General features: G+C 40.5%; 1 protein-coding gene across 2 annotated transcripts; it reads right to left on the bottom strand.

Annotated features, from left to right (window-relative positions):
- Positions 1-465: 465 nt before the first annotated feature.
- On the bottom strand, positions 466-26197 carry LOC137959560 (T-complex protein 1 subunit zeta 1-like). Of its 2 annotated transcripts, none has more exons than XM_068806926.1 (16): positions 26098-26197; positions 25394-25543; positions 25249-25312; positions 23920-24055; positions 23578-23729; positions 23430-23477; positions 22985-23077; positions 10892-10998; positions 2643-2757; positions 2463-2549; positions 2175-2379; positions 1640-1734; positions 1453-1521; positions 1257-1364; positions 1029-1147; positions 466-938 (listed from the first exon to the last, which is right to left on the bottom strand). In XM_068806926.1, exons 2-16 carry the CDS (start codon positions 25525-25527, stop codon positions 863-865), a joined length of 1608 nt encoding a protein of 535 aa, XP_068663027.1. In that variant the 5' UTR covers positions 25528-25543; positions 26098-26197; the 3' UTR covers positions 466-862. The 2 variants fall into 2 exon arrangements, with proteins under 2 accessions (XP_068663027.1, XP_068663032.1); XM_068806931.1 differs by lacking the exon at positions 26098-26197 and adding an exon at positions 25763-26008.
- Position 26198: the final 1 nt, after the last annotated feature.

The raw sequence follows: 26198 nt of genomic DNA, 5'->3' as shown, positions 1-26198 counted from the left end.
ATTCTCGAAAATAATTAATAAAAATTAGATAATAATCAAATTCTCCTTTTACTACCTATTTTTTAGAATAATAATAATTAAATTCTTATTTTTTGGGATTCCAAACAAACCCCTAGGGAAAGTGATACTTACCCCAACCACTCCAAATAAAAAATACAACTCAAACCGCTACATCAACCATTGGCATTCACAAACCTCTTAGTTTCTACTCAAACAGATTGCAAAGCCGAAGCATAAGTTTAGAAGAAATAAAACCACTAACATCAGGAAAAGAACGTGTAAAATCTCTCTTCCTTCGGTGCAATGATAGTCCCATCATCCTCTGCAAAATGAACAGCTCACAGATACAAGGACAACCAGAAAAATGGCTAGGAAAAACCAGTTCAACTAAACATACAAAAGGCCCTCAATCACGTATAAGACTTGTTAGGCTTCCGCATGTTCCAACCAGCTCAAATTACTTCATCCACCAAAAAATTCTCTTTTTACTAACTATTTTTTAAAATAATAATAATCGAATTCTCATTTTTTTTCTTTTCTTTTCTATGGGGTTCCAAACAAACCCTTAGGGAAGATCTTACCCCAATCACTCCAAATAAAAAATACAACTCAGACAGCTACATCAACCACTGGCATCCACTAATTTCTACTCGAACAGATTGCAAAGCTGAAGCGTAAGTTTAGAAGAAAAAAACCACCTACATCAGGAAAAGAACGTGTAAAATCTCTCTTCCTTCGGTGCAATGATAGTCCCATCATCCTCTTCAAAATGAGCAGCTCACAGATACAAGGACAACCGGAAAAATGGCTAGGAAAAACCAGGTCAACTAAACATACAAAAGGCCCTCAAGCACGTATTGGACTAGTTAGGCTTCCGCATGTTCCGACCAGCTCGAATTACTTCATCCACCAAAAGCAACTGAGACGCAATAACCGGCCTGAGCAAAACAAATAGATGAAGCTCAATAAGTATGACTCCAAGGAAAGAAAATGGTATTAACTGACCAGTTTTGTAACTTGGTACAAACCCAGAATTGATGATTTGTCGCTTCACAGAGTAGTTATCAAAAATTCCTTCCAACTGTGGGTCAATTGGTTCTCCGGTATGCTGGTTCAACCCAACTACGTTCCCCTTTTCATGCTCAGCCTGAACAATAGAAGTCCCTCGAGACTCAGCAATTGCATATTTATAGTTTTTCACTTGCAAAAACATAGAGAGAAAAAGATATATATATAGAGAGAGAGAGAGAGTATACAGTGAGCCCAATCAAAATATCCTGCGTATCAAGGCCTGAATTATCTGCTAGAGTCTTTGGCACAACAAGTAGAGCCTCGGCAAATGCTTCCACCCCAAGCTGTGCACGCTACAGGCAGATTCATGTGGAATTGTTTAAAGTGAAGGGCCTGTCAACTTGAAAATAATTTAAAAAAAAAAAAGGAGTGAACACTTACTCCTTCAACAGTTTTCTTCACATTGTTGACCAAATGTTGCCTGGCTGCAACTTCAAAAGCCCCTGCTCCCTGAGCTCACAAATGAAGATTTTCCATGCTAGTCAGTTAAGCCATGGCGAATAGGGCATTACAGAATATGGATGTCCTTCATCCAAGCATTACAGAACATTACAATGCATATACTTACTAATACGACTGCCTGATCTTCTAATGTATTTTTAACAGCTCTCAGACCATCTCGAACAGCGTCCTTAATTTGTGCAATTGTGTGGTCGTTTGGTCCTGAAATTTTTAAAGAACACCTTTCAAACATTGTAAAGACACTCAAGGAAAATGACTCATAGAGATGTAATCATGCATTAAGGATGTCTGACAGGAAGTAATAAAAACTATTTCTGACCCAGCACAAAGGCACTCTTGCACAGTGCAGCACTGCTTAGATATTGAAATGCCAAAACATGCAGAATAAGACACAGCCCTAGAACCTTCATGTCCCACACAGTGCCATCATAATCGCTTAGCATAGTGCTTAACTCAGCCCATGTAAATGATGCAAATGTTGCTCTGTACTATGTATCAACCATTATTGCAGCTAAGGGTAGTAAAGTAGAATCCAAAAAAGAACGGAAATGATGCAAAGGTTGCAAGCATAATTTATTTAACACATAAATGCTACAAGAAAAGAAAAAGAAGGACGATGTGACAAACAAAACATCATGAACCTTTTATCAGAATGGTACAAGAGTGTGGATTCTTCACATTCTCAACAAAAGTATACTTGTCCTCTCCTAGGACATGTTCATACACAACTCCAGCCCAACCAAGACAATCAGGCGTCAAATCATCAACTGAGTTTACGGCTTCCCCTCCACAAGCCAAAACCAGTCTTTCCATATTTCTCCTCTTTGCTCTTCGAAGAGCAACTATCTATGAAACAACAAAATTAGTCAGTTACAAAGAAATGGCAAAAATAAGACAACATAATGACAAGCTGGAAAGAGATAACTTACCCCAGCTCTAGCAAGGAAGTCTAGTGATGGAAGATCAATGCCCTTTTGATTAATGACAACAAAGTTGTAATCATTTCCAGAGCAAACCTGAATCACCAGAATATTCACCTCTTCTCTTAGTTACCCTTATTACCCTTATAGTTAACTTACAAATAAAAGAACACAAGCATATTCATTTACCTTGTTTTTTAGATCAATGATTTTTTGCACTCTCTCATCGACTTGCAGCCTTTCAGCAGCCACCATCTTTTCTCTCTGCTCTGCATTTGAGTAGAAAAAACCTGCATTTATTTCACTGACAGCAAAATATATGAGATGAATAATGATCTAAAATAAACTCAAAAATCAGTCCTCTAAATTCACAAAATGATGCAGATAAACAACAAATGCATCCAAAATACATAATCATGCAGTTAGCAACTTCCTAATAGTTCCAAACCCAGCATCTTGAGTCCCATAGTAAAACCCTGTTAATGGGAATAACAGGAGTTAATATAAGGAAAGGTCATATAGTGATTAGTTGGAAAAGGTTTTTAACTTCAGCTAGCCATTTTGGACCCACAACTCCACTTTAACATGATAACAAAGCAGGGGATCTGCCTTGTTGGGCATAGTTTGTGCCCCTTTTAGTTTATACATCATTTGTGTTGTTCACATCTCTAGACTCATTGTCCATTTGAGTAGACCTGGCTGCAAGAGGGAGTGTAAATGAGAACAATCCCCCATGGGTTAATAACAAGAAAAGTCATATGATTATTAGTTGAGAAAAGTCCTGACTTCAGCTAGTCATTTTGGAATGGACCTAGATCCAACTTTAACAAACCCCAAGAAATGATAAGGTTATGATTCAAAAGTATCCTGAGCAGTCTTATTTTGTTTTTGAATGTTGCTAAAATACACATTGAGGGTACCTTGCTCTTTTTCATTATGTAAGTTTCTCCCCTTCTTAGATCTAAAAGTTTCTGTTTATGTGGAGTTACGTTCACTCAGTTTTTAGAAAGATCACATAAGCCTCTTTTATGTAATCTATATTAAGTGATTTTTTATTTTTTTTGAAGAAGATGTATTAATAAAATGGAAGAGAATTACAAAATTTGTGGGAGCACGTCCCTTACAACCAGTGATTGTAGGGTAGCTCCCTGCCTGACAAGCACATCAGCCGCCGAATTAGCGGATCTCAGAATGTGAGACCAAATACAAGGAACAATTGAAGTAATATCTAAAATTTCTTTAAAAATATCTCAATGCTTCCACAGAGGAGAAGATGTGTTCTCATACCAACCTATCACCACTTTGGAGTCACCTTCAACATGGAGAGGCCCCCTACATTTATCTCTGAAGATACGAAGACCGGAGAGGAGACCGTGCAATTCAACAGACGGAGAGTCTGATATACCAAGGGGTCCGGCATAAGTGAAGAGATGATTACCGGAATGGTTTGAAATAACTCCTCCGAAACCAGAAATACCAGGGTTGCCAAGAGACGAACTGTCAAAATTTAACTTTAGGAAACCAGGATCAGGAGGAGACCATTCTCTCATGACCGAAGGCTTTTCCCAATGTGCATCAATGCCAAGTTTCTCCAATTTTCACGAATGGAGGAACCCAGATAAGGAGAGAGTTTTCTTGGTTAATAGCCAAGTTGATATTTGTCCAACCACTTTGTCCGCAACTCGGTTTAAAGATTCACTTTTTGCATCAAAACGTCTTCTATTTCGCTCATTCAAAAGACCCCACGGGATAAAACTAGTACATGCAGAGAGCATCATCTTTCCAAGACTCGGCATAGGGGTACCCATGAGAGATTTACTGAACGAAAGCAGATCAGCCGCCATGAAGAACTGAAAACCAAACTTTCCAAGAATGTTGATACACACCTTCCAAGAAAAGCTGCAATGGAGAAGAATATGGCTAGTAGTTTCATTTTCAGAGTTGCAGAATGGACATATAGGATCCACTGAGGGGTGACCTCTTCTTCTCAATACAGTTGCCGAGAGAAGTTTACCTTGACAGATACTCCTCATGAAGAACTTTACCTTTGGAGGGGCACATAAATGTCATACAAATTTGATTTCATTCACCCTCCAAGCCGAGTTATTGCTGTTTAAAAAGCCATATGCTGATGAGACCGTGAAGGAACCATTTTTGTCTGGCCACCACATGAGCTTGTCAGCCTCCAAAGGACGAATTTTAAACGAAGCAACAAGGTCCATCAATCGACTAGCCTCCAGAGCCTCACTATCCGAGAGACCTCTTCTAGGATGTAGATTCATATCCCCCCCCCCTCCTCAAAAGCTTCTGCTACTGATATCTCTCTACGAGTCGTGAGAAGATAAAGACTCCTGAATGCAGCCTGCAGGGGCTCTTGCCCAATCCACAAATCATCCCAAAACTTGAGCGATCTACTATTGCCTGCATAGAATCTACTAGTCGAATGGAATCAAAAGGTATAATGCCCTCCATATTGGGGAGAGGGCTCTACGATTCCCACCAGACATCCACCAGTGAGGATCCCCACCCACCTTTGTGAGAACCATTTCCTTCCAAAGATTTGAGGAGTGAGTATTAAACTTCCATAGCCATTTCAGCAACAAATCTTGATTCATATCTCTAGTTTGCCGGATTCCCAGGCCACCCATATTCTTCGGCATGCATACTTCATCCCAGCCACCCAGATGGTACTTGAAAGTATCACTCGATCCCCTCCATAGGAAACGTCTTTTTAGCCTATCCATAATCTTACAAATTGCAACAGGGCAAGACATGAAAGATAGGGGCATAATTGGGAATACCTGCTATGTAGGACTTGAGAAGGATGAACCTCCCCGCTTTACTAAGAAGACGTCCCTTCCATGATGCCAGGCGCGATTCCATTTTTTCCACCACCGGATTCCAAAGCCTCTTGCATATACAACCATTGAAAAGAGGTAAACCAAGATATGTTCCAGGTAAGTGACTTATTGTGCATCCGAATATACTTGCCATCTCACTAAGAAGCTCAGGGTTAACATTGAAGCCCATTAAGGAAGTCTTTCCCCAATTTACTTTTTGACCAGAGGCTACCTCAAAAAGCCCCAACACAGCTTTAATCTTTCGTGCACAATCAATGGTGCCGACTCCGAAAATTATGGTATCATCTACATACTAGAGGATGGGAATATTATAAGCTGAACTGGAGCTAGTAGGGGGGAGCCACCCAAGATTACCTGCCGAGTAGAACATAGTAGATAGAAATTCACCAATCATATTGAATAAAAGTGGGGATAGGGGATCTCCCTGCCTAATACCTCTGGTCCCTTTGAAATAACCACATACGGAGCCATTGATGAGGAGCGAGTATGAAGCCGAGTCCACACAACTTCTTATCCAGAATCTCCATCTGTTGCCAAAACCCATCTTTTCCATGGTCTCATCAAACAGGATCCAAATTACTCTGTCAAAAGCCTTTTCAAGATCTAACTTTAGGGCAATTCTAGGATCCTTGTTGCGTTGAAAATGATCAATAAGTTCGTGAGCAGCCATAGTAGAGTCCAAAATCTCCCTTCCCTTCAAAAAAGCCCCTTGCCCTTTGTGAATAACTGATGGAAGGAGAGTTTTGAGACGGTGCGCCAAGATTCTGGCTATTATCTTATAAGCACTAGAGATGAGACTGCTAAGCCTGAAATCTTCTGGTTTCTCCACACTTTACTTCTTTGGGACCAATGCAATAAAAGAAGCACCAATACTATGAAACGTGATCCCATTGCTGAAAAATCCATTAACCATGGATATGATATCCCCCTTGAGACGAGGCCAAAAACTTTTTAAGAAATCCCCATTGAAGCCATCAGGGCCTGGTGCCCTATCACCCTCCATGCCTAAAACAGCACATTCGACCTCTCCCAATGAAAACGGCAACTCCAGAAAAAGGCAGCTGCTGGAGATAGGCGAGAGAACCTGATATTCTGAAGTTTCGGTCTATAATAACATTCCTCCAAATATAAATCTGTGAAAAACGTGAGCAACACATTAGTGATCGAAGTCCTACACGATGTTACCTCATTATTAATGCATAATGAGTTAATACGGTTGGACCTCCGCTTAGCCGAAGCTACTGCATGAAAAAAATTTGTGTTGGCATCTCCCTCCTTCAGCCATTTAAATCTGGCACATTGTTTCCAACGGACCTTCTCTTGATGGAGAAGTAAATTAAGATTTGAATTTAGAGAAATTCTGGTAGAGAAGTCCACTGGAGATAAATACCTTTGCTCCTCCGCCAAGTCAAGGTCCGCAATTTGGGAGATAATGGAAGACTTCTCAGTAGCCAGAGAAGTGCGATGCTCTGTGGCCCACTCTTTAATTTTCTTTTTTATAAACCGAAGCTTTAGAGGAAAAGCCCACTCCCGCCTGCCCATGTCTGGTCCCTCGGCCCACCATTCATCAATACGAGCTTCAAAATTTTTGGTAGATAACCATGAATTCTCAAACCGGAAAGGAGAGGGGCCCCATTTCTCAAAAGAAGTGGTCAACATGATTGGCCAATGGTCTGATCCCACCTTATTCAGAACCCGACCTGAGACATTCCCAAAGAGTTGCAACCACTCTGGACAAGCCAAAAATTGATCTAATTTGGACAAAATAGGTTGTTGTTGGTTATTCGACCAAGTATAATTTTTTCCCGAGAGGGGGATCTCATCCAACCCACACCCACCAGTGAAATCAGAGAAACCTCGCATAGAAGCAGAAATGCGATTGGCCAGCGATTTCTTCTCACTGCAGTATCGAATGGCATTGAAATCACCAGCGAAGAGCTATGGAAGTCTCCAGGACTGGAAGAGATTACTGAGTTCTTCCCAAAATAAGTCATGCTCACGATATCTGGTCGGACCGTATATACCCCCTACACACCAAATTTTGCCCGAGGAGAGGTCTCTAAACTACAAACCCAAAGAGAAACGGTATCCAAACACGTGCAAGGAAGCCAAGAGCGTCGAGTCCCAAGCGACTAGGATACCTCCCGAGTTACCCTCAGCATTGACAACCACCCACTTAATAGAAGAATTGGACCAAAGCTCTTTGACAATAGCATCGGACATCTCTTGACACTTTGTTTCTTGGAGGATCACAATGGATGGCTTGAATTGAGAAATAAAATTAGAGATCACTCCCCTCTTCCGGAAGCCCAAATTCCTCAAACATTCCAGGAAAGCACAATCATTTATTACCATACTTGATGACTCCAGATGCATTTCTGTCTCCAGGTAACGGGCCTCTAAAAATTGCTCCCATAAGATGGGCCAAAGCCATGCCAAGATTCCTCATCATATTTGTGACTTTCCACTTGGAGTGCCTTGACCACACGGCCAGGTCAACCAGGAGAGAGGGGTTTGAGGAGTAACTGGGCAGTCCTGATTGTGGAGATTAGCCGACGTTGGAATTCTGGAGACATTAGTGTCTGTTTCTTGCTGAGGGGGTAAGTGAGCAAGCTCTGTTATTCCCAATCCGGTGGAGTCCGGGATATCCGAATCCTTACCAGTGTTCGTAGAAAGGTCGTGAAAGAGAGATGTCACTTGACAATTTTCTGTTAGAGTTTCGGGAGTAGTGAATTGGCTAGCTTAGCTAGATTGTATGTTCTGGAGTGTATGCTCGAGATCAAAATTATAATTGTGTTATGAGCGGTTCTGATCTTGAGAAAGAAGATTCCAATGGCGGGTTGAGGAAGAGGATGGGGGATCGATGGGACTTTTCTGGGGGAGAGGTAGGGTTGCGCTAATTGAGGGGTGATTTCCTTGAGAATTGGAGCCGTGGGATAGGGAAGCAAAGGAGGGTAGTGTGGCTTGCAGTATTTTTGGGCTCGAGTAGATGGACGTAGGTGTACAGGGGGTAGAGGTGTGGGGGTTCGAGAAAGTTGAAATGGGGGTTCCCGAAGCAGTATTTGAATTTTCTGCTATAAAATTTGAAAACTGCCTTGAAAAAAGTGAACACCCTTCATTGAACGTTGAGCTTGTAGACGGTCTATCTGCACCATTCGAAGAAAACTCTTTTGAAATTGACTGAGTCAGACTTTCGAAAGTCGTACCTGGATGGGGCTTTGGATCGTCTTTTTGGAGACTCCCTTCTTTGCACTGTGAACCGGAAGATGTGTGAACTTCGTCCTCCCGATTTTCACCGTCATTCCTTGATTTTGATTTAGAGATGGCAGATGACGCTTCGAAGAGGGATGCTTCATTTATTTTAGGCGCCTTCTTCGGTGTCTGGAGGCTCGCGTAGGAGTCTTTGGGAAGACGCAGTCCCTCGGTTTGAGTACACCGGGAGTATTTTTTGAGATGTACCGTTGGCGGGCCCTTGGTGGAGTCATCGGGACTCGGGTCTAAGATTCCCCGGATTTGAAATGCCTTTTGTATTTCGAAAAGTGAGTTGTCATCTCGTTTCGAAATACTTCCCCAGGAATTTGAATTTGAGCCCGAGTTCGATCCAGAACTCAGTAAAGAGGTTGACTCACCTAAATCCAATGAGTTAAAGACCGTGTTGACTCGGCTTGGGGGTTAGTTGGGCTCCAAAGTAGTTCCTCCCCTTTGAGTCCGGCGAAGCTCCGGCAGTCGCAGAATCTCCATGGCTCCGAAAGACACCTCAAGCCATACGAAATTGCCGCCAAAAATTAACTCCGTGAAGAGAGATTCAGGCCAACCCATGTTTGGGGCAACGAACGCCTTGGCGATGCCCAATTTCTTTTTCTCCATCGTGTCGTCGTCCCATTGTATGATGGTTCCAAAAGCACAGAATACTCGCCGCAGGACCTCCTCCGACCACAGTTCTATTGGAAGTCCCTTGACAAATATCCATTGTCCGAGGGGAAGATTCCTGGGGGTTTCCTCCCATTCCGACACTGTTATCTCAGTTTCGGCCTCCCATAAGCTTTCGTCGAGGGCTATCTTCACCTCCTCCCACGAGTTAAGAAAGACCAGCAACTGCCGAGAGCTCAGCCAGGAGATTTTCGGGAGGTAGTCGATTTGGATTTTATCCCGAAATCAGTGCGCGAGGGTCTCATTTGTCCATTCGACGGACTTGGTCTTCACCTTGAGGGCTGATTTTAAAGCTTTACATCCGGTCGAGAAGAGGTCAAAGGGCAAATGTATGGCAATATTTTGGTTTTTGGGGGGAGGGGATTTTTGGCCTGACGGGATCAAAATGTTCAAAGGTGGGATGGATTTCTGAGATGAGAGAGGGGGGAACTGAAGGTCGTCTTTTTCGGGAGGGACGGGATGAATGGATGGGGGTCTCAAGGGCGATTTCGATGGGATGAAGCTTAGTATTTTTTCCCTCAAACCTTTCCAACTAAAGGATGTGCCAAATTTTTCGAGGAGTTACACTCGGGCCATTATCAACATACTTCTGCTTTGGACGACTTTCAATGTCCTCGTTCCTCTTTGTCGAAAACCCAAAACGGAGAGAGAGTTCTCCGACTCTAATCTCCCGAAGCCGAGGAACTTGCAACACTTCTTCATCTACGAGACAAACTGCGAAATCCAAGGCTGCGGCCAACGGGATTGAGACGAAAGATCGCTTATTTCCATTTTTCACTGTAATTCGTATCACCTTTTCGGTTCTCCCTGGTTTGAGCTCCAGCGAGATTTCTGAATTTCCGACGACCCATGCTATTTCTTCTTCCTTTCATTTTTCTTTTTTCCCGGAATTCCGGCCCCTTGCCATGTGCCATTCTCCGTCACCATCTTCTTCCGCTTGGTTGGGATCTCCATCTTCTTCCACTCGATTGGGATCTAGAGGATGTGAGAGATTGGGGATGTTTTCCGCCGTCGACAACCTTACCTTTGACTTCGCCAGCATTGTCTTTGTCGTTGTCGTCGTCTGTGGTTGGAGGACGGACGATTCCCCTCGCAGCTCCCAACATTGCCTCATGTTCTCAACATCCCTCCTGTATTTAGGTACACCAACTCCATCGCCTGAAGCTCAATCTATTTTAAGTGATTAATAAGAGTTAGCAGTCAGTTTCCCCTAACGTGATTGCTGCACTCTACTTTGCTTTCCTTCCAACATCTTCTTTTCTTCTTCCTTTCCCCTCTCTCTTCTCCTAATTACAGATTTATACATGGGGAAAAAATTACATAGTGAAAAGACCAAAGTACCCTCAATACACATTCTAACAAATGTCACGAATAACGATGAGACACTCATTCTCTAACAAGTATTCATGTTCTTATAATTGTTTCAACTTTATTTTCCCTACTAGCAAACATCTCTCTTAGGTCAACAGACAAAGAATCAAGTAACAATTTCAGGACAACAAAAAATAAAAACAGTGTGCACGCATGATTCAACAATGAGAACTGTCAGTTTATTGCCATATTTACCTCCAAAGACTCTTCTATTAAAGAGACATAGAGAGAGAGAGAAAGAAAGAGAGAGAGTTACAAGTTGGTCATTCTATTAACCTTTTCTCATATTCCAAAGATACATTGCAAGTCAAGATATAGCAGTTTTCTGCCCGTCTTTTCATGTCAGGATGTCTTGAACCATGGTCAAGGACCAGACCCTCAACCTACAAAAAATTAGATGTAACTTGTAAATGAAAATAAGTCCAGAAACATCCTAATTGGAGGGAAATAATAAAGCTTTTCCCTTATTTTCTTGTGAGACATACAAATTCAGCAAAAATAAAAAACCACTGGTTCATAAATAAACAACAGAAGATTCTGCAATAAGCCTCAAGCCAATGAACACCAAATGCAGACACGGAACAAAAGGTACAACCAATTCAAGGTTGAAGTCACAAAAAAGATACAACAGAAAAAAATCTCATTGCCCAAAAAAGTCGATGATGAATTTACTAAATTTTCTACCTTCAAAAAAATGAAAACAAACAACTGTGCTAGACGTGAGTTCAAATTCAGCTATTTTTCTACCATTACTTACAATTTGTTTTGTTGGCTTATCAGACCAAAGGGCAATTATGTTATAGTGTAAAGACAACTTCAGTCAACCTAATAAAACATTGGGTTGGTACATTAATTGGTTGATAGTTCCTCTTCTCCTGAACTCATGGTCCACTATCTTTTCCCTCTTCTTTTTCTCATTTCCCTACTTTGGTATTCAGTGCTTAACTTCTTTTCCTCTTTTCTCATGACTTAAACCTAACGACCACAGCAAGCAGTAGCATTAATTGAATTCAAAACAAACACACACAAATATTTATGAAAAGGCAGAGACCAGAAGATGTAAAACACAATTGAGTTCATCAACAAAGTCTTAAATGACTATGCAATTCTATACAAATATAAAATAAAAGCACCATCTAAGAATGAAGCGAACAATGAAATAAAATGGAAAACCTAGAAAGATGAACATCCCCCATTGCAATAAGAGTGGGCATCAGGTCAGGTTTCACAGGGAACCCCCCGACTCAAAAACCCTGGGTTTAGGTTTTGGGTTTCACCCCACGTGTCGGGGATGGGGCGGGGTAAAAAAACCATCGGGTTTCAGGTCAGGGACGGATTTCCCTGAACCCAACCCGCAGGACAAGACAGGAATGGGTCGATTTTAAGTCGGATTTACAGGGATGGGACAGGGACAGGGCAAGGAAGGGGTTATTCGGATGGTGGTCAGGTCGAGGGCAAGTTCGAGTTTCGGGTTCTTTTCAGGGTTTTTTGGGGTTCTGGAAACCCGACCACGACCAGACCCATGCCCACCCCTATGTGGCAATAACCAACACATGTTGGGTATCAAAAGAAAAATCTCTGGAAAAAAAAAAAACAACTCATGTAAGTTTAAAGTAAATTTCTTGCAATAATCAATAAAAATAATTTGTCTCAACAAAAGAAAGGTAAAGCTCGCAAATATTAACATAAAACATGCCAAGTATCTCTAACAACAAACCCAAAGAAAACCCAGAAGAAGGTCAAACCCGAGGCCTTGGCTAGACTTCTTCTTAGCAAAATTTGAACACCACGAAAGCACCTAGGATGGCAGTAGAGTGGGTTCAGGAAGGGTTTTTGGAATCCCAACCCTACCCATCCCACAAAGCCACTCATTATCCCATCCCCAACCCTACCTCATGAAAAGATTGAAATCTCAACCATGTCCATGCCACACATGAAGCCATTCCTTCTCCATTGAAGGTGTGGGGGAGACATTGTAGAGAGTTTGAAAGTAAGGCTCTCAATGGATTCAAACCAACATATTAGTAGAAAACCCAAATCAAACCCGTTAAGAAACGGCTGCCTGATGACAGTCTTATTAGGTAACAGCTTCTTAACAAGACAGTTTGGGTTTTACCCAATACGTTAATGGAATTTGTAGAAAACCGTTAAGCAAATCACACACACACACACCAAATCATGCACACATGAGCGCACACGCAATGATACAAACATGGGCCACATACAATCAAACTCACACACACTCATGGGCCCACTCAATCATACACATCTGGGTCCACTCAATCTTACATATGGGCCTACACACTCATGGGCCTACTCAATCATACACATCTGGGCCCACACAATCAAACACATTTGGGTCCACTCAATCTTACATATGAGCCCACACACTCTCAAAAACTCACATATATGGGCCATTATACAGTCACAAACACTTGTGGACCACACACACTCACACTCACACTCACACATGAATGTGGCACACACGCATATTCATACACATGTGGGCCTACATATATACATGTGTGTGACTCTATTGTGAGTCCACACACATAAACATGTGTGGTTGCACACATACATGTGATAGGACATGCGTGTAGGCTCAGACATATATACATGTGTGGCTCCACATTAGACATGCATGTACATGTGGGCCCAACACATACACAAATGTGTGAGACCACTTATATATACGTGGCCCCACACATGCACACATCTCACATATGCATGTCCCCAACCACACGTGGACCTATATCACACATGCATGCAGTTGTATACAAGGCTAGTTTTTATTATTTTACATTATATTAAAGGCATAAAACATATGCAATGATGTTTTGTTATATTATATTATATTAAATACATAGTGTATACAAAAGCATTTTTGTCATTAGAATAATGTGTTTAACTCAATTTATTTTTGCTAGCGGGTGTTAGGAATTAGACGCCCTAATTCCAAACTAAAGAGCGCAATAATAATAAACGTGGAAGAAAGGAAAAGCAACCATAGAAAAGCACAACAAGATTTATACAGATTCGCCAAGGTGAGACTGTGTCCTATCTTCCGCCGCTGCAGTAATCCACTATGAAAATAGAAATAATTTATAAGAGAAATCGCACACTTACAGGTGTTTCTCTCTAACCTCTCAAGCTGCAACTCGAGATGCTCCTCGGATTAAGATCATAAAATCCTAATAGCAGCGCCCACCAATTTAAAGAGAAAGCTAGGGCAACCGCATTACAAAAGTGAAATTCCCAAACTCAATGTAAGGCATTAAATAGGCTCCACAACTTAACAATTTCCCACTTGGAGACTAATTCATCATCAATATCTCCTCTACAGTGGTAACAACCTTCTCAATCCTGAGAGAGAAGTCCAATTGAAGTTACACACAACTTCAGTTTCTCAATCATAACATTCTTCGACAACATATCAACCGGATTCTGACTCCCTTGAATCTTCTCAAGTGGTATGACTCCATCCTCCAAAGCCGATCTGATGAAGTGATAACACACCTATATGTACTTTGTTCTGGCATGATAAACAGGATTCTTTGCTAAATGAATAGCACTTTGACTGTCACAATACAACACATTCTTCCCATGCTTGAGACCTAATTCTTCCCAAAAAGACTGCAGTCATACCATCTCTTTGTTGGTTTCGATCACAGCGACATATTCTGCCTCAGTGGTGGAAAGAGCAACTATCTTGTGCAACTTCGAGACCCAACTAAATATCATACCACCCAATGTGTATACATAACCAGTGGTACTCTTCTTGTCATCAATGTCTCCAACCATGTCAGCATCTACATAACCTTGTAATCCCAAATCTGACTTTTTGAAACATAAGGCTAGGTTTACAGTGCCTCTCAAATACCTGAGAATCCACTTCACTATTTCCCTATGTTGTTTACTCCCACTGCATGAGCTATGTCTGGTCTAGTGCATACCATGGCATACATGAGACTACCAATAGCAGAAGCATAAGGCACATTAGCCATGTTTGCTCGTTCCTGCTCTGTAGAAGGTGACTGCTCCTTAGATAGGTTAAAGTGAGTAGCCAAAGGAGTACTCACTGGTTTTGCATCATTAGTGTTGAATCTGCTAACAACCTTCACATATTCTTCTTGTGACAGTTTCATGACATCAATGTCCCTAGTAATCCTCATCCCAAGGATTTGTTTTGCAGCACCCAAATCCTTCATTGCAAACTTCTTGGACAACTCCCTTTTCAACTTTTCTATTTGCAAGCACCTACTATAAACATGTCGTCAACATATAGCAGTAGAATTGCTTATTCAAATACTGCTGAAGTGAGTGTTCTTCTATTCGGCCTTCAAATCTTCAAAGAGCATCTCCATGGCAAGCTGTTTATTAAAGGAGATTCTAAAATTGTCATCAGTTGGTGCTCAAAAGATAGCTCCCCCCGGCATCACTAGCCTATCACTGATTGTATTGTTGACATTGTGTCATCTATTCATTGTAATTGGAACCTCGTTCCTCGATTAACCAATTCTTTGGTTGATAAATTGGCAAAATTTGGAACCTCCCAACAACCTCTCATTATTTGGGAGGCTTAACCCCTTGTAATCTACTCGATAGAGTTTTCCCTTAATAAAAATCAGCATCTTTTCAAAAAAAAAAAACATATAGCAATAGAATAATATAGGAGCCATCAAGCTTCTTCACATAACAATAATGATATGTCTAGCACCTCAAGAAACCATTACTACTCATAAAGGTGTCAAACTTCTTATACCACTATCTTGAAGCTTGTTCAAGACCATACAAGTTCTTTTGAAGTTTGCGCACCATTTTCTCCTTCCCTTGAGCTTTGAAACCCTGTGGCTGCATCATGAAAATTTCTTCCTCCAAATCACCATGAAGAAAGATTGTCTTTACATCCAACTACTCTCTAAGTGCAAGTCTTCATTTGCCACTAGTCTTAGCATTGTTCTAATAGTAGTTAATTTCACTACTGGAGAAAAAATCTCAGTGTAGTCAAATGTCTTCTTTTTGTTGAAAGCCCTTTACCACCAGTCTCGCCTTGTACCACTTGTTGCCATCATGTTCGTCTTTTATTCGGTACACCCATTTATTCTGTAAGGCCTTCTTCCCTCTTGGTAACTCGGTCAACTGTCATGTTTGATTGGATAACAGTGAATCCATCTCGTCCTTCATGGCCAACTCCCACTAGGTTGATTCATCAACTTGCAAGACTTCCTCGTATCTCTTTGGTTCACCTTTATCAGTCAATAAAATATAATTCAATGCAAGGGAGTACCTCTGTGGTGGTCTGCTAGTTCTAGTAAATCTCCTAAGTTCAGTCATAGGAATGTCCTGATTTACTTCTGGGGGTATGTTTTCCTGGTCCTGAACGATATTCTCCATCTCAATAACTAGCAAATCTCTCAACCGAATCACTTCAGACTTCTTGGCTTCATCACTTGTGGTCCCAAACTCTGTTCTCAATCTGCCTTTATACATGACACCTTCATTAAACATCCTTGCTTCTGATAAGTTTACGACTTTGGTCCCCCCAGAAACAATAACCAAACTCAGTACCACCATAGCCAATAAAGAAACATATCTTAGATTTAGTATCAAGTTTACTTCTAACAGTAGAATCAATATGAATATAAGAAATACAACCAAAAACTTTCAAGAAAAAAGGGTTTACCTCTTTGCCGCTCCAGACCTCTTCTGGTATTTTGCAATCCAATGGTGTTGAGGGACCTCTGTTGATCAAATAGGCAGCGGTGCTAATAGCCTCAAACTAAAACATCTTTAGCAATCCCGCATGTAATCCCTTGCTCCTCACACGCTCATTCAAAGTTCTGTTCATCCTCTCAGTCACACCATTTTGTTGAGGTTTTCCAAGAATGGTCTTCTTCATCTTGATTCCATTATCCGCACAATACCGCTAGAAATCATCATCTATCTATTCTCCCCCATTATCTGACCACAAACACTTCACCTTCAAATTTGTCTCATTCTCAATCATTAATCTCCATCTCTTCAAGGTATCAAAGACATCAGATTTGTTTTTTCAGGAAATAAACTCATACCTTTCTGCTTGCATCATCAATAAATGTCACATAGTAGTTTGAACCACCAAGGGAAGTAACAGTTGAAGGCCCCCACACATCTGTGCGAAGCAACTCCAATTTTGCCGTCTTTTGCTGTTTTCCAGCCTTAGAAAAGCTAACCCTTTTCTGCTTACCAAAAATACAGCTTTCGTACAGACTGTTGTTTACAGTTTTCAACCCTGGTAGCTTTCCTTTGGACTAAAGCACTTTCATTCCCTTCTCACTCATGTGATTGAGCCTATAATGCGACAAGTCAGAATTAGTAATAGCATCAACAACTGCAATCGTGTCTCTGCAACTAGAAGTGATGTAAAGAGTACCAATTTTAACTCCTCGTGCAACAACCGTGGCTCCCTTAGTGACTTTCTAGGCAGTGCCATTAAAAATCACATTATGACATTCATCATCAAGCTGCCCTACTGAGATTAGATTACGGATCAATTTTGGTACATGTCTCACCTTGTGAATTTTCCACACTGACCCGTTTGATATCCTCAAACTAACATTAACAATACCGACAATATTCAAAGGTTCTCCATCAGCAAGATACACCCTCCCGTGATCTCTCCAGCAACATAGTTCTCCATGATCTCGCGATGTACGGTGGTGTGAAAACAAACTCCTGAATCTAACACCCAAGAGTCAATAGGGCTATCAACCGACTAGAGTAAAACATCTTGTACCTCTTCAATCACCATATTTACATCGTTTTTCTTTTCATCCTTCTTCGGTGCTTTGTAGTTCTTCTTTACGTGACCAGACTTGCCACAATTCTAGCATTCCACATTTCTTCCAAATTTGGACTTGTTTCTATCATTCCTTACTTTCCTTTACCATTGCCCTTGTTGAAATTCCTCTCAAAGTTCCTGCCCCTAGTATCGACACTTGGGGTAAAATTAGATGTCGACGATTCTCCAAAGTCCTTTCTACGAACTTCCTCCGCAAGAATGGTATCCCGAACATCATTAAAGATCAACTTCTCATTGCCTACAAAGTTATTGACCGCGGCCCTCATAGGCTTCCAACAATTTGCAAAGACGCCAAAAGAATTAAAGTATGAACCTCAACATCAATTTTAATTTGAACGGATGTCAATTGATTGACAATTGTGTTAAACTCATTCAAATGCGATGTCACTGACGTATTTTCTGTCATCTTTAAATTGAAAAGTTTTTTATGAGAAGTACCTTATTATTTGCAGAAGGTTTCTCATACATGTCGAACAGAATCTTCATCATCCCCGCAATGGTTTTCTCCGACACCACGTTGTGAGCAACGATCTTCAACAATGTTAACCGGATTACTCCCAACACCTGTCTATCGAGGAGATTCCACTCATCATTTTTCATACCTTCTGGTTTCATATTCAGAAGTGATACATGCAACTTTTAACTATAAAGATAATCTTCGATTTGCATCCTCCACAATGCAAAATCCATACCATCGAACTTGTTGATTCCAAGTGTCAATCCTTCTCCGCCCGCCATTGCTCTCAATCACAAATCAAAGCTCTGATACAACTTGTTAGGAATTAGACGCCCTAATTCCAAACTAACGAGAACAATAATAATAAACACGAAAAAGCACAACAAGATTTATACAAGTTCACCTCAAGATAAGACTACGTCCGGTCTTCCACCGCTACAGTAATCTACTATGAAGATGAAATAGTTTAGAAGAGAAATCGCACACTTACAGGTGTTTCTCTCTAACCTCTCGAGATGCTCCTCGGATTAAGATCATAAAACCCTAATAGTCGTGCCCCCCAATTTAAAGAGAAAGCTAGGGCAACCGCATTACAAGAGTGAAATTCCCAAACTGCCATTAATTCCCAAACTCAGCGTAAGGCGTTAATTAGGCTCACAACTTAACAGCGGGTCCTTCATGGGTTTCCATTAAGAACCCGCTACACTATTAGATATCCATTAAAAACCCAATATTCTCACTTATTAGGTTCTTAATGGCACCCATTGGGCTTTCTAATGATTTGGATTGAGTTTGGCTTTGGGTAAATCTAACCCATTGATAACCGAATTTGGAGGGTGCCTTCCCTTCACAATTCATGAACATACGAGGAAGGAAGGGCCACCTGACCTACTCTATCTTTGTGAATTGTTATAGAGAAGAAGACATATAATCTACAAAAGCTTCTCAAACAGAGCACTCTATCTGCAAAGAACATGCAACTCTCTACTAAAAAATTGGCAAGACAATGGGAGAAGAACAAAAGAGGGGGTAAAGGGTAAGGAACGGCCTCCTAACCCAATCACCCTAGCAGGGCAGGGCTGGCAAAGCCCTGCAGGGTATTTCATTGGACCCAGCCCTTCATAATTGCGAAGTTAACCCGCCCACTGCCATCTCTGAGTGCATCACATGGGAAACGCTAGAAGTATCACACTAACAAGTTTTCTGTAGCGTAAGTCCAACCAAATCAGAGACTTCATGATTGATAACAGTGCACCACTATTTGGTAATATATAATTTTGTTGGAAGATGGACCCAAGCCCACACGACCAAGGAAGGCCCACATATCCAAGTGTGTTGGAAGATGGGCCCAAACCCATAAGACCAAGGAAGGCCCACACATCGAAGAGATGTAGAAGATTGGCTCAAGGCCCATAGACCAAGGAGAAGGCCCACACATCGAAGAGATGTAGAAGATTGGCTTAAGGCCCATAGACCAAGGAGAAGGCCCACATGCCCATACAATGATGGCAGGGTGGTAAATAAAGAGTCATCTCAAAGAGACGGCACGAATGTAATTAGTTTATGTTCCAAGGTTATTATTGTAATAATTTAGTTTGATTAATCTATAAATTGAGTTTCAGGGGAAGGGTTAAGACAATAAGTCTATAACCTCTTCTTCCTCCTATTTTCTCCCAATGGATGTCTGTCTCTTTTTCTCCGTGAGCTAAATCCATGGAGTCCTGAAATCAACATGGCATCAGAGCATTGATTTTCAAGACTAGCATATATGGGTTTTCAGCATTCAAAAAATCCATCAATTTTTTTTTCTTTTTTCATACTATTGATTAGTTTTTCATCATATTATTGTTATTTTTTTTCATTATTGTTAAAATTCCAAACTTTTTTATTTTTTATTTTTTCTCTTTACCGTGCCCTTGTTTTTTTGTACTAGTAATTGCCACTATGCCAGTATGTTGAAGGCAACCACCCAGCGAGTCAGTAGATACCCCTTGCTTCCGATCGGTATCAAGACTAATTTTCATTACTGCTACTAATCTGCATTTTTTTACGATGCCCGAAGTGAAGGCATGGATGGTTGGACTTGCTTTCTTACCATTTGAGTAATTTGAAGCCCCCCATTCTACTCGGAACATTGGTTGGACATGCTTTCTTGTCGTTCGAGTAATCTGAAGCACGTCGTTGCTACTCTACCATCTCTCTGATGTTTGCTACAAAGAAGAGGAGAATGAAAATCATATGAAGATGCTGATCTATTCAAAGAATATTGCTGGATAAAGTCTGGTTCTATCACACTGCTATCTAGGCAAGCATCCAGTCTAGTTCATTTCTACTCTGTCTTTGTGATCATTCAAGAAAGATTTTTCTTGTCGTGTAATCTATTTTCGGAAAGTTTCTTTTACTGCTCAGCAATCACCAGCCTGGAAAGTTGTCATTTTCCAGAGGACGAAGACCCATCTATTTCTGGTTCCGCCGAGTTAATCTGTTGGATCATCTTTTTCCAGAAGTTGTTGATCACAACCCGCTGCTGGTTTCAGAAATTCCTCTGGTTGTCTCCTTCTCTGGTTTATTTTTTTTCCATCGCAGAAATAGGAGGGAAGCCGAGAATTTTGTTTCTATCGGGAATAGAGTTCTGCTATCTCTACTGTTTGTCGCTATCCTTGGTTGCTGATTAATCTCAAGTAACTGCTGGTTGCTCGGGAGAATAAGTTTCGCTGATGAATCAGCCAATTGTTCCCGTTGCCGTTGTCAGAGAAGACAACTCTACCGAGATTCCGTTCTGTTCGGCGCTGCGGGGAAGAAGACGCATCGTTGCCAAAATTAAATGTTTCCTTAAGTTAGGAAACTGGGTTTAATCGAGCGCCAGTTTATGACCGAGACCCAGACCGGGCCGAGTTAACCCAATAAACCGAGGATCACTTGACATTTCTGTCCTGCCGAGTTAACTCTGGCCAATTTAGCCCAAGTCGACCTGACTCAGCCCACTTGTTTCTGCCTCAGTTATACAGGTCCGGGTCCCAAGTTCAATGCTGAATCCTCCCGCAACTCGGCAATATTGGTCAAATATTTGAGTCGGCTCGACTCGGTCCTTTGTCTTCGGCTAGATTCTTATTTTGAAGTATTGGACGCATATTCCTTGGTCAGCATATTATTTGGTGCAGATACTCGCATCGGATTATTTCATGGGTCCTTTTACAAAGATTTTTATTATTTGGTACGTTTTATTGGGCCCAGGCCCATTTTAGCTAATACTATTGTCTCTTTGGATGAGACATTATTATTGAAAGAAGACTTCTCAATTGCTGATTTTTATCAACATTGACTATTCTGATGATGAAGAAAGCCAAGGTGACCCTAGAATATTATCTTCCGGGTAATTACCCATTACCCTCTTTAATTGGTATTTATTACTCCTACCATTTGAGAGTCGATGTCCTATGGAGGGACACGGTGATGGAGGAGTTTCATTACACTTCTGAACACTGCGTATAGACCCACTACAAAAGATAGGAGTGTGCCCTACATCCTGCATGAGTTATCACTAGAGTATAAAGCGATGTCATACGGCTTGGAGTGATTTTACTCTCACTTATCTTATGCCAGTTGGGCCTCATAGAAGAGACCACCAGCGTGAGGGGGAGTGTTGGAAAATATGGAGGATTGTCCTTTTATACGAGAAGATCTCATACACCATTTGCAACAAGCTGGGAGTTCATGATGTTCTCTCACCCCCAGCTTGAGGGGGAGTGTTGGAAGATGGGCCCAAGCCCACACGACCAAAGAAGGCCAACATATCTAAGTGTGTTGGAAGATGGGCCCAAGCCCACAAGACCAAGGAAGGCCCACACATCCAAGAGAAGTAGAAGATGGGCTGGAGGCCCATAGACCAAGGAGAAGGCTCACATGCTCATACAATGATGGCAGGATGGTAAATAAAGAGTCATCTCATAGAAATGGCACAAATGTAATTAGTTTAAGTTCCAAGGGTATTATTATAATATTTTAGTTTGATTAATCTATAAATTGAGCTTCAGGAGAAGGGGGTTAGGACAAAGTCCATAACCTCTTCTTCCTCCTGTTTTCTCCCAATGGGTGTCTCCCTCTTTTTATCCATGAGCTAAATCCATGGAGTCTTGAAAATCAACAAATTCAAAACAGATAAATTCAGTCTAGATCAATTAAGAATGACTAATGCATACATGTCAAATTTTTACCCCCTCAAACAGAAATGAACATATCTAAGAGATACTTCAACCTTAGCACGCAGGTGATAAGCAAAGGCAATCCAGGGCTGATTGAAGCCATGCCTTGACTGCTTAGCCCAAATCAATACCGATCAACCAATATCAAAATGGATCAATCACACAGCAAAGGATGTTCGAAAAGCACTGTAAGTTACTTTACTCGATTAAGATTTAGTTTCAGAAGTCTTATAAAAAAATTACTATTAACGAGAGAGAGAGAGAGTACCAATTGTGACGCCATTTTATGGATTGCAAAATTTTAAAGGCAGGATTGTAAGTTTACTCTTTAGAAGAATTTACAAAATTGTAGGATGGATAAAAGAAGTTTCTATACCATTTGAAGAGTAAGACCTATTTACATTGTCAAAGACACTAATTACCTCCTGGATTTAGTTCATTTTTTTAATTTCTTCCTTTCATGCTTCTTGCTATTATTCTAAATTAGAAAGTGGCACCACTTATATTGGTCAGAATAAAATTTCAAACTCTGGAGGCAAGATTCACAATCCATCACTAATCTTTTCTCATCTGCACATACCTCCAACACTTAAATTCTAAAATCTAGCAACATTTGGATTTTGCAGCACAACCAAAAAATCTTAAAGAAGCCAAAACTAAAATGGAGAATGAAGAACAGCAGAGACTCTTCAAATTATATAGACAAACAATATAAAAAGAACAAATTCACAAAGTCACATTAGCATTCAATTTTAAGCAACCACAAATATCCTCGGAATAGAAAATAATACGAACAGTATCAAATACTAAAGAAATAAAAATTCAGAATGTCCGAAATGGCAACCACGGAACAGGGTCAACAAACATACCAAACGCATGTCCACATCAAACTTGTGCCGCATATGCATTATCTCAACCATAAAAAGATCTATAGGCTCCTCAGATTTGCGAATACAAAGTACCTGTTCACAAGCAAATACAATGTTTTATACACATCATATTCATACATAGACATCCAATGTGTATGCATAGAGAAAGAGAAGAAGGGATGGTGACATAGAGAATTGTGCTTCAGAGAATGTTCCGAATATCAGCGAACCAAGTGAGAATTGAAAAAAAAAACTTTATCATGTTAAAAGGTTCACAAGAAGATTCATAAACTGTTTTGAGCTTTCCACTAATTTAAATAGCATGCTTTCAAATTCAAAAGGAATGAACTGAGCAAAATCTATACAGATGAACCTTTTTGTGTATACAAGTCTATGAAACCAAATGCAGTACAAAAAAGTAAAATAAAATAAAGAAACAACTCACCCCACTGACAATGATATCTGTCAACTGATCAGCCAGTGCTTCATACAACTAAAATGACAGAGAAGGAAACCACAGTCAGAGCACAACAAGATGTGAGAAAGAAACAGAGGGCACTGAATCAACACAGCCATAGGAAGATAGTAAATACTTTAGTCCTTAGTGTTGTTCTAGCCACCATTTTCAGAGTCTCTTTGTCAGGGTCATCACCCATGACTACAGGTGTCTTAAATTGCTCAAGAAAATCAAGGGTTGCTCTCTTTGCAATGTCAAATCCATCAACCAAAACACGCGGATGCATTCCTGAAGGGTGTTGGTCAAAATTATAACTAATAAAATGATGCTGAAGATGAATAATCACTAACCATTATATATGAATTGCAAGAAAGAATCAAGAGAAACAAAAGACTAAAGTAGTTTCCAACTAGCCAAGGGTACAAACCCTATCTTGTGCATTTCCACAACAATTTATACATGCATATGAAGCACCAACCTTCAGCAATGCAACGCTCTGACTGTTTCATGAGTTCACCAATGAAAAGCACAGTAGATGTGGTACCGTCCCCACTAATATCATCCTGGGCAACAGCAGTTCTTGCAATCATTATTGCAGTTGGGTTTTGAATTTGCTGCAAAGCAACAAAATATACGAATACCTTTTTAGAAAGGTAAACAGTGAATGGATATAAAATCCAAAATAAACAAAAGGAAAGTAGATCAAATATCAGAGAAGTGCAGAAAGGGAAAATACAAGAAAGAAAATGCAGAAAATAGAGAGTCAACTCATCGTCTTCTTTGTCTTCGAAGCCGATAAACATTGGTCACATAAAACTGCTTCCTCTACTCTACTCAATCGCTTGCTAACTCCAACATCTACTCAACTCAATCATTGGCTAACGCCATTGCCAGGTAAGCCAACTTCAAGTCACTCATCAATACTTCCATTCAAAGTATGTTCAGTTCTCATCTAATTTTCACTGCTTCATCATCAAGCACTAAGAAATCTCTTTCTAAATGATTTACTATTAGGTTCCTAGCGAATATACTGAAACCATCTTAAACAGCCTTTTGTCATTTTCTCATCATTTGGTGCAACTCTTTAGATGTTTTCTTGAACATAAGTTTTTAATTTTGGGCTCCCCTGTTATGCAACAGATACATCTCCATCTCAGCACTCTAAAATAGTGCACATGTCAAGAGATAATTTTTTTAAAAACATCAAACAGAACAATAAATAGAATGTTGTCAATGTTTGCACCAGGGAAAAAGATCAGAACAAGTTTGTTGGTTATGAAGTCAAAGTCATGAGGTCATCTTAAATAAAAAATGATTAATATCGCTATAGAGTCACTATTTGTAGAAACATATTGGCTTTAATTCCTTAAACCAGGACGTTCTCTGGATGTTAGAAAACAAGTAGTTCGAAAGAACAAAATGTAGGAGGTTACAACAAAGCAATCAACTTTTACTACTTAAAGAAGAAAGAAAAATATCTGCCAAAAGTTTGAGGGATAATACGAGATAGGAAGTTCAGGGAGTGACTGGGTGAGAGAATAATTGCATACTAGAATAACAATATGACACGAAAGACATATAATATTACATGGCACAAAGACATAAAGAAAAAAGTGAAGTAGCATAGCCAGAATAGATGCTTCAATTTAACCCAGAGTTTTCCATGACATGGTACACAAATCTCGTATTGGAGAGCATCGACAAAAAGAAAAGTCCAAAAAAACAGCTAAATCTCAACAATATACTAAGTTTGCTGAAACAAATGAAAGAAGCATGATCCGGAAAAAGTGAAATTTCGTAGACTAACCATCTCCTTTAAAAGAGTGTTGCCGTCTTTAGTGAGCTTAATGTCTCCAGCACCACCAACTAGCCTGCAGCAGAAAAACAAACGGATGACTATACAAAAATAATAACATAAATGGTCAAAGACAATATCGTATAAACCATCATACATTTTAATGGTACCCTTGGGGCCGAGATTTGTCTTGAGAACATCTTGAAGACCTTTGGCGGCATTAATGTTCATGAAGAGAGCTGCAGATTTGTTAAGAACTTCGGCATTTTGATTCAGTAAGCGTAGAGACATCTTTACTTCCTCCTTGCTGGAAAGAGATCAACCGCAACAAAGTTATAGAGGGTAATACGGAAAAATAACATGAAACTCACCCATCGCCAAATATCACAAACAATTGCTGCCTATTCACTTTGAAACTACAAAAATTGAACTTCATGACAAGAATAAGACTTAATATAAACATGAGAAAACCACGAACATATATCCTTCAGGGTAAATGCCCAATATAAGAAGAGGGGGAATATACTGAGACAAATAAGAGTTTCAAATTAGGATGATGGAAAAGACGAGCAACAGTTTCGGGGCAGTCCCTTCTCCGGCCAGCCAGAGTATAGTAGACAAATAACTGAGCTGGCTGCTCTGCACCAATGAGCATCAGAAGGCATGTCAGGGGTCAGTCTCGGAGGGTTGAACTCTATGTTCCAAAAGGGCGAACCATCTCCAGCAGAACACAGAGAGATGGAGAGAGCTTTAAAGAAAGCTTTAGAGAGAGGCGACTAGATAAAGAGAGCGAGACAGCTTCAAAGAGAGAAGGGACAAGAGAAAGAGAGGGGGGCAGCGAGAGAGCTAGAAATGGCGTACCTTTCCTAAGAACCGGAAGCTGGAAGACAGCAGGGAAGCGGAGAAAGGCGGCAAGTGTACTTACGAAATGGGCGAACTGGGAAACCATCGGCAAAACTCAG

This window comes from Aristolochia californica, unplaced genomic scaffold (assembly GCF_029961685.1).
Source record: "Aristolochia californica isolate CCGP_79_NKW_82.1479 unplaced genomic scaffold, dmAriCali1.0.hap1 SCAF_1, whole genome shotgun sequence".
Classification (NCBI taxonomy): domain Eukaryota; kingdom Viridiplantae; phylum Streptophyta; class Magnoliopsida; order Piperales; family Aristolochiaceae; genus Aristolochia; species Aristolochia californica.
Note: the sequence above shows the minus strand (reverse complement) of the source record. Positions and strands in the feature narration are given on the sequence as shown.